Source organism: Apteryx rowi, unplaced genomic scaffold, assembly GCF_003343035.1.
Source record: "Apteryx rowi isolate R43461 unplaced genomic scaffold, aptRow1 scaffold_332, whole genome shotgun sequence".
NCBI classification, from domain to species: Eukaryota; Metazoa; Chordata; class Aves; order Apterygiformes; family Apterygidae; genus Apteryx; species Apteryx rowi.
The window spans coordinates 718042-727929 of NW_020449775.1; the positions used below are offsets into that span (position 1 = coordinate 718042).

A 9888-nucleotide genomic window follows, 5' to 3' on the forward strand; every position below is an offset into this window, starting at 1 on the left:
TGCTGGAGTTTGATAAATGCATACCTGTGGTAAATATATAAAAAATTGGAGCTGGTTTATATGATTCCTTTGTTTAGTTATTTGCTCTGTGATGTTGTTGATGCTCCTTTGTTGACAGCTGTGGAGTAATATTAGGAATACTACTGTAATGTCTCTCATGGCCACATGGGAGCAGGCTTAGGATGAATTAGATGAAAGAAGGCATCCATGCAGGCTGAGTTCGACAGTAAGCCAAGGGAAAGGCCTCTTCAGCGAGATCTAAGTACTGACTTTTACTTAGGTGTTCAGAAATAGCACTTAGCAAGTAAATCAAGTACCTCAGAACAAGAATAGTCCTTGGGCATTTCAGTACCCACCACCATCATCTGGAAATCCCTTCACTTGGCTCCTTGCTAGCTAACTTTCCTAACGCAGGCTGGACTATCCACCCTAAGATCCTCATGGCCTATCTATTCCTGCTAAACACGGAGCAAGTCATCAGTTATATACATGCTTTACCAGACTCATAATTCCTAGAGCACTGCCAGCTTCCTAAGGGGACTATGCATGACACGTTCAAGAGATGACAGATGCAGGGAGCAGACCCATAGGAGTCTACGTCAAAGCAGCTCTTGGCTGCCAAAGCTTTGTCCTCTCTCTGTCCATTCCTCCATTTAACTAGAAGAAAAGAGGGAGAAGATACCCTTTTAAATCCATTTTCCTCTTGTTTATCAGTCCTTCCAGGGGTTATGCTTCATTTGCACCTCCAAGATGGGTTTGTGACCTTAGCAAGATTGCTTCTCTTGGCAGAGCATATCCTTGAAAATCTTAAGCCTTTTGAAGAAAAAGCCATCTTGCCTCATTTGTCCCCTGCATATTAGATACTACTGATGAAAACACTGCTGAACTATTCTGAACAATAGCTCCTGAAATATCCATGTCTTGGGTAGGCTGTTCTATCCTGCAAACAAAAATCCCTGTAGCAGCACCCACAGACAGCATGAACTGAAGGGTTGCCAAACACCTTTCTGGCACACAAAAAATAAATGAGGGCTAGATGGTACAGAAGATGCCATCTTAAAAGCCTTGCTAATCTCTGCTTAAGTAAATGAACCCCTGCTATAATGCACAGGCTTGTCCTGTAAGACAACAGTTTCATGATTTCCTTGTTTTCGCCTCACTCGTAGTGTATCCCCAGTTGTTCTCAGGTTATATGATCCTGGAAGATGTTTGGGCCAGAGACTGTCTGGTTCAGCATTTGTCCAGCACTTAGAAGGACAAGGTGTTGACCACATGTTGGTCTCCTACCTTCCCCTCTGACACTAGCAAAAAATCAAAGTGGAGAAACACAGAATGGATAATTTGCCCATCCAATTATTTTGTTCTGTAAAACCAAAGGCCAGCACAAAACTGGAGATGCTAACCTCAGATAAACTGTGCTGTGACAGCCTCACACATGGACATACAAAAAATTTCTTCATGTTGTTTCTAACCTCTCATAAATAAGCTATTTTCAGGCAGTGGCATTGGTGCCTTTTCTTACTGAGAATCTCTGCTCACCTGCAGGGAGGACATGGCAGAGGCGATGGTTTTGGGGAGGGAACAGGGGTTCTCTGGTAACTGCTGAAGAAGGGAGGCTTAGCTGGAGGAGGGAAGGACACCTTCTGTAGCTCCCAAGCAGCAGGCAAGGGAACATCCAAGTTAGCATGTACTCAGCTCTCCTTTCCTGATTGAGAGGTGATGCACTGCTGCAAGTCACAGAGCAGCACCTTCTGCAAAATCCTGGAGGCAACTTCCGTGTCTTGGTGCCCTTTTAAATGAGACAGTCCAGGGAATTTTTTCTGGAGATTGGCCCCTGACAGTTTTAAGCATTGTCATCAAAGACCATTTATCTACCACAAATTTTGCCCAAGGAGAAAGATGAAAAGTTTAATCTCCAAACTTCCCTTTGTGGGATGCCACTGTTTTCAGCATCATTTGCAGAGCTCCTTTTTGGGGTCATACCTGCCTTCATTTGCACCACTGGGACCTCACTGACCTCCTGGAAGGCAAAAATCATGTCCATTTTACATCTTTTCATGCTTACACAGATTGTGTGATGCAGACCACTTTTAATCAGGAGGGTATCGGATCCAGTTACATACTATTAAAGCTCCCAAAACCCAGCTGCTCTTGGTGAAATTGTTCTCTCTCTGTTACAGAGGAAATAAATACCTACAGATGGAATGTCCCGGAAAGATCAGGCCCGGGTAAAACAGATCCAAACTGTATCACCTGGGTTTATTATTCAACAGTGAATTTTGTAAAGGTAACCAGGAAATGGTCATTACATTGTTCTGGATAAAGCATCCTATCTTGCATAATGTTTCTGAAATGCTTCTCATTTATGTAAGGACCACAGGCTAGAGAAAGGATTTACAGAGCTAGATGCTTTGTCTTCTGTGATAATATCTGCCCACATTTGGGTAATGTAATCTATTGAAAACCCTGGGATATACTGAATCAATTTAATTCCTTTCTTAAAGAATAGTTGAAGGGAGTTTGGGTGGGGGGAAAAACATTGCTTTGGGACATTAAAATCTAAAATATAGAGAAATATTTCTCAAATCAGATAGATTAGTGTGTTTTTTTGATAGGAAAATGGAATTTCATCTTTATTTCATGTGTAGTTAATCTGTATGTATTTCATAACTGGATGAACTAGCAAATCTGTAATGCAAATATTTCTTTTATTCCAGGACACATACAGTGGTCTGATTGGGCCTCTCGTAGTTTGCAGAAAAGGAATTCTAGATGAAAATGGTCTAAGGAAAGACATTGATCGTGAATTTACGCTTCTATTTATGGTGTTCAACGAAAATGAATCCTGGTATTTGAAAGAAAATATTGAAACATACCTTCATAAGAATCCTGACGAATTTAATTACACTGAGAACTTTGTAGAAGGCAACAGCATGCATGGTATGTAGGACTCATAGGCAACAGCCAAGAGGACAGGGGGTTATTTTTCACAGCCCTTTTAGGAGGATGCTGGACTTTTAGCCTGCAGTCACCCAACCATGTGACATCTTCATAAACTGCAAAACTGGAAACAAGAAGGTTTCTTGAGGCCCAGCAAGATATTTTTCTAACAAGTTAGTTAAATTTTATGCTCATGGGGAGAGGCTGCACTGCCAGGCTTCTCCCACCATTTCAGAGCTGCCTTCCTTGCTGGCTTGCTTTGTAGGAGTGTGACGATGACATTTGGAAACTGTAGCCAGAGTAGCAACCAGCCCAGGAGCCAAGCAGAACAGACTGAATGGGGCAGGAACCGCCCAAGCAAAACAAAACTTTTGTTTCTACACATTTTGCCCATTTTAGGGAACAGCTCCATCCCTCTTTCTTCCATGAGGGTTCTCAGCATAAATCCTCTCTGCCCAGGAGTTCAGTCTTAATAGGTTAAAGAACTATTCTATGTTTTGCAAGATAAATGAATGTGCACTTTGATGATATGCTATTTGGAAACTGAAACAGAAACTGGACTGTCTCCCTGCCAGGATGGCAGCCACCGTGGAGAGCCCTTGCCCTGGCCGCATGGTGCCTGTCCCTTCCYTGGGCACCCGTTCACTACCGAGGAAGCAAGAACAGTGCCTGACGTGAGGCTATCACTGCCTGTACAGCGGCCAGTTACTAATCYGCCCTATTTTGTCATTCTAGCAATCAACGGAAAGATCTATAACAGTCTCCTGGGTCTAACGATGAATAAAGGTGATACGACAAATTGGTATTTGATAGGAATGGGTAATGAAGTCGATATACATACAGTCCATTTCCATGCACAGACCTTCATCTTCAAGGTTGGTGAAATAAATCAAAGTAAAATTTTTACAATGTGATGGGAAATTTCTGCAAAGCCTTCCAGGTTTTGGCCTGTTTGTGCAGTTTGTGCACGCAGTCCTGGGCTGATGCTGAGATTGGTAGGAGTTTTGCATGTGAAAAAAGTACAAAATGATTGAGAATTTTGTAAAGCTTTTACCGCTATGAGCCTGTTATGAAACATGAATAAATGTCATCATTAGAGGACATGGTTAGGTGGGCTAAAATACACATTTGCCCATAGGTATAAGTGAAGATACATGGATGTCGGAGAACATATTGCCTGCTTACACTATGGTTTAAAGTAGTGACAGCTTGACATTGGCAGGACTATTTGAAGAATCTGGCTTTCAAAGAAATATYTGCACTCTACTAAGACCTTAAGTCCTTAGGAGCAGTCTCCTGTTGTTAATTAATTAATTGATTAAATGAGGTGTGCCCATGGGCCTCAGTCCCCCCGTGTGAGGCACAGTACAAACCTACAACAAGAAGCTTTTCATCYGCCTCAAGGAACTGACAGTCTAACTGGAATATCTCAGTGCATGGCAGGGGTGTTTGAGCAGAGCAAGGCAAGACTCTTACAGTGCTTATTTTGCCTTGCCACAGACAGATAAGGACCACAGAGGAGATGTGTATGACCTTTTTCCTGGGACWTTCCAGACAGTTGAACTTGTAGCAGAAAACCCTGGAACGTGGCTTCTGCACTGTCATGTAGCTGATCACATCCACGCTGGCATGGAAACAACCTATACCATCAATAAATCAGGTGCAGTAGCAGAAATATTGCCTTAGGGCTCTGTGGTGGTATCACAGCAATTCAGATGAAAGGCAGGCAGGAAAGGGTGATGGCTAATGTCAGCCCTGCACCCTGGATGGTGCTGGGAAGAACCTGTAAAATACTGCATTGCCATGGCCGATTAGCATCGTCTAGGGACAGGGAAAACACCTCTAACAACAGTCAGTGCTTCACAAGAGCCCCTCTAAGCCAGCGGCAGGCTGTAGACCACCTATAGGTGATGCAGAAGACAACATCAAGCTATTTTTTAGCTGCTGCAGACCCCCACCGCATGCAGTAAGCGGTAGTGCCAGCAGACAGGCATGCTGCTGGTTCCTTTCTGCCTGCCCACAGGGATATTCAAACTCCTTCCTGCATGGGCAGTGACCAATTGAGATACAACATGTTACAGAAAATGGTTGTTCAGCCTTCCCTTCGGTACGAGAAATAGGTGATCCTTTGACCAAGGAAAGTGGGAAACACTTTGCTCTCATGGGCAAGGTTAACTTTTGGGTGGTGCTGGTCCCTTGCTCACTTGCAAGTAAACCCAAAAGAGCATTGTGGGCCTCTCCACATCACATAATTTCACCGAGTGAGTTTTGAGGTCCAGCTGCTCCCTACCAGGTCCCCGGCAGCACAGCACAGTCAGTGCCTGCTGCGCTCCTCCGCAGGGGCTGCAGCAGCACCCAGCAGGCGCACTCCTAACTCTGATCCTGTAGCAGCAGTGTGGCAAGCATAACGCCAAATGTCGCCAAAATACTCCTTCCGTGGAGAAGGTGAATCTATTGTATACCTCAGATTTGTTCTGGCTGTGAAACTTCAAAAGGACAAGCAAATGCAGAATWCAAGTAACAGAGATCTCCACGGGGAAGGGGAACTTTGCCCATAGAGCTACCCAGAGCAATCGGTTAAAACCTGTGCTGATCTAATCAGAATTTCTGTTCAGATTACCAAGGTAGAAGGGATTATGTCATGCTATATTTCCAGAATGCAAAAATCTGTTTAATAAGGCTTTCAGCTTAACTAAGCTTTTTCTTTCCCTGCACAGTGCGCAAAGTTCCTTTAAAAGACGGACTCACAACTGCCRTATATGATACTATTACTACAAAAAACAGGACGACTACAGAGGGTATGGATTTTTAAAAACAGCATATAAAACTCATCAGATGATTGATGCATAGATTTCTCATAAACTACTTCTCATTTGACAGGTTGTGACAGAGAAGGAGTCAATTTTTTTGGCAAAACTTTGAATCCCAGAGAAGCAAGCTTGATATTAGCGGTCCTTTTTTTCATTGGACTTGTTCTACTGACAACAATATTAATTTTCTTCTGCCTCCTTACACGCCAAGAGAGCAAGATCTATTATAGCGCTCTACATGACAAAAGCCCACTTCTGACGGATTCCCTGTAAATTCCCACTTCCAGCATCGTTCACAGAGCTGCACTGGATTTCATTGTACGCTGCTAATAAAACGGAAGGGAGACATATGTTGATGGTCCTGTCCTGTAGCCAGCGCTCACAAGAGTGAACATGAGCCGTAGGGTTAAACTCCGCAAGCCAGACACCACTCCTCTGTTTCTGCTCCTCTGAAGTTCACCTGAGCTTTGCCCAAGATCAAACTACGCAGTGAAGCACCACACCTCTTGGCAAAGGCACCAGGTGCAAAGGATTTTCGTGGGAGGAAAGAGAGGGCAGAATTGTATCCATGTACTCCAAGACAGGCACTGGGTTCACACTAGTTAATATTACAAGTGACTGCTTTAAGCGTGCTGGTTTCTGAAAGCGCAGATGTAAATCTGCAACTCCCCACGGTTTTCCAAAGGGAAACCGGACTTACACCAGGCCGAGAGCAGAATCAAGCTCAAGGAGTCTAATGACTTTTAAGAGATTCTCCTTTTTGCTGTATTAAATGAGGAAACTGCACTGGGGACAGATTTTTAAAGGTATTTAGTTACCTAACAATATAGCTTAGCACCCAAATTCAGTGGGTGTTAGTTCCTAATTGCTTTTGTTAATCCCTTTAAAAATCTAGCCCTGAGCAATCAACAAAAAGTTATTTGATTTTGTAATTGTTGCTTATTGTGCTCCTGATTCTGTAACTCTTCTTTACACCAAGTAGTGCTTCAGTCCCAAATTTTAATGAAACCACTACGAGGCTGACCACTGCCCTCTGTGAGGAAGACTGGCAGAATCAGGCTGTACCTAGTGATACTTGAATGTTTATAGCTCATTTTTAATTAGATAGTGTTTATTCTTGCCAGCCAGCTGCTTACGTCACCTACAGCTCTTGCAGAGGAACTCCAGAACAAAAACATTCTTCAGTCTGTGAAACTGTTTATCCAAGTTTAATTTTCAATGTAAATTCAAGTTGTTGTTTTTTATTTTATTTTTTCCAGTTCCATATTTTGAAATATGTTCAAATGTAGGTAACTGCACTGCCCATCACTCTTAATGTAGCTTTGTGGTGCTCTGGATGAATGGCCAGGTGGCCAATACATACAAGTTTCTTGGGTGCTTCTCAGTCATTTCCTGATTCTTTGTTTTCCTCAGTCATGTAAAAGCACACACACACCACAGACGCACAGCGTATGAGGCGGAACTGCAGGACYGAGCCCCAACTGGAGTTACATCATAGCAATAAGCACTTCCACAATCGCTTTATAAATCTGCTCTTCAAGCAGACAAGGATGGATACTCTAAACCCTTTTAACTTTCTGTTTTATTGAAACACTAGCATTGAAGTCCCCTATTCTGTGCAAAAACACAATGTGTACAGAACATTTGCTTACTGTATGCATACAAAATTAAAGCCTTTCACTTAAACATGCACTGTTAATAAAGCAAATTATTTGGTACTTTCCTTTCRGAGTAGATAATGCATATGACTTTTTAAAACAGAATCATAAATATATTTTAACTACATTGATGATAAAAATYGGGTTATTTGCATGAATCTTCTGGCAGTTTATTTATCTGGCATATTACCAGACGGTGGTTGTGAAACAGGAATGAAGTGTCCAAAGGTCCTCAAGTCTCAGGAGGCATCGTGCTGCTTGCACAGACAACAGCATGCCAGGGAAAGCATAAACCCTGGCGCTCAGCATCACCCGCTTGCGTGGCACCTAGCGTGGGGACTGCGTGGCCGGCCTCATCCTGGAAAGCTGGTGGGGCGTTTTGCTAGATGAGCACAACTGTGCAACTTCAGGTGGGATCCCAAATAAACTCTCTGAATAGCACATATCCTGCACCTGCTATTTCAGCTGTGGGACCGTATCTGTGGGACCAACCAACCATCCTAATAAAGCAGGAGAACTCAGAAAAAACATGCCAAAGGCAGGAAATGGAAATGTGTTTTGGAATCTGTGTTCAGCATGGGGGAGCTGGGAAAACATCTGTATCACAGGGTCGCATCTGTATCAGACTGAAGCACCAGCAGAGGCAGAGAGCAAAGCAACACAACGAGCAGTCACCATTCAGCAGGAGGAGATGGTCTTCTCCAGGAGTGCTAAAGGCCTTTGAGTATGAAGTAACTGCATGTCTAACCTCCGTAGCAGTTGAAACTGTCTCAGCACCAAAAGCTCCAAAAGTGACAAATATGACACCAATCTTTTAAAATCCTTCCAGAGGAGACTTGGGGGACTACAAATGAGTAGCCCTGACACACACACARTGCAAGCTGGTAGAAACTATTCTAAAAAGTGGTCAAAGGAAAAAAACAGATGATGGAAAAATCAACATATTTTTTGTTAAAGGAACTTGTACCTCAAATAGGTTTTTGAAAGACTCAGTGTGTAGATAAGAGAGCTGGATGAATATAGCCTGCTTACATCTCCATAAGACATTTAAGAAGGTCCTTAGTCAGAACTTTTTAAAGAAATGAAATCACCATGGGGTGAGAGGAAGAGTTCTCACAAGCTAAATAACTGGTTAGAAGACAGGAATAAGTAGCCCGCTTTCACACGAGTGGAAGTCACTCATGGAGTGCTGCAAGCATCCATGCTGTTCCCTGTATTTGTAAGTGATGTGGAAAAGGGTGACAACGTTTAGTGACAATCATTACTACATGTAGCATGAGAAATGATGTGGAGTGTAGAAAGCTGCAAAAGATCCTTGTGCTACTGAGTGGCTTAGTGATAAACAGATAAAATTTAGTACTGACAAATTAAAAGTAGCACTTGTGGAGAAAAGCAATCCTAGTCTTATATGCATCATATGTAGCTCAGAAATKAGAACTTAGAGGTAAACTAGTTTTATGACAGTGTTAGCTCAGTGCTCATTAGTGGGCAGAAAGGTAACTGAATATTAGGAATCATTAGGAATTCAGAACAGAGCAACCCAGGAAATACCATTGAACTGTTATACAAATGTGTGGTGCACCTGCATCTTGAATAGGGTTGAGCCATATTCCTCGACCCTGTCCGGAAAAGGATAYGGTAGCAAAAGAAGAGCACAGAAATGAACACGAAAGTGAGTCAGGATTATAGAAYGGTTTCCATGTGAGGGATGATTTACTTGGATTAGGGCTTGGCAGCATAGGAAGGACAACTGAAAGCGCATAGGATAGCGATTTTATAAAATGACTGTTGTGTGCAGAAAGGAACAATTTGCCCCTTTTTGCAGAAGCTTTATGGGCCACCAGTGAGCCAGGCAAGTGGCATGTGCAAAGCGCAGCAGCAGGGGTGGCTCTTTGCAGGATAGACAGTTGCCTCTGTGACTCCTGGTCTGATGGGGCTGAGGATGCTCGGGGTTTACAGAGGTCCCAACCCAAAAGAAACTGAAAAAATGTTTGGGGGAGGGGGAACAGTCAAGGGTTATTAAATGTGACGGCCCCTCACTGGCTCCCACAGAAAGCAACCAGAGATGTGGACACCAAACACTCAGGGTGGAGAAGATGGCTGCAGTGCTTGGAGCAGTTGACACGCGAGGAAAGGCTGGGGCTGGGGCTGCTCAGCCTGGAGAGGAGAAGGCTCAGAGGGATCTTATCGATGTGTATAAATGCCTGATGCGGCAGCAAAAAGATGGAGCCAGGCTCTTCTCAGGGGGGCCCAGGGAGAGGACAGGAGGCAGCGGGCACACACCGAAATGCAGGAAATCCCACTTGAACGTAAGGRAAAAGCTTTTTCACTGCGGGAATGATGAAGCAGTGGAGCAGGTTGCCCGGGGAGGCTGCGGAGGCTCCGCCGGTGGAGATGTTCAAGACCCGCCTGGACGCTCCCTGCTGGAGCAGGGCTTGGGCCGGGACGATCTCCAGGCCGCGGAGGCAGAGGGGCCAGCT

The 9888-nt window shown here is 43.8% G+C and overlaps 1 protein-coding gene across 1 annotated transcript in view; it reads left to right on the top strand.

Annotated features, from left to right (window-relative positions):
• Positions 1-4626, top strand: part of HEPHL1 (hephaestin like 1) — a 34382-nt gene extending 29756 nt beyond the window's left edge. Inside the window, exons 15-18 of the mRNA XM_026071897.1 lie at positions 2181-2287; positions 2718-2940; positions 3676-3815; positions 4441-4626. Of these exons, the coding sequence (XP_025927682.1) occupies positions 2181-2287; positions 2718-2940; positions 3676-3815; positions 4441-4626 (656 nt within the window). The remainder of the gene's footprint in view (positions 1-2180; positions 2288-2717; positions 2941-3675; positions 3816-4440) is intronic.
• Positions 4627-9888: the final 5262 nt, after the last annotated feature.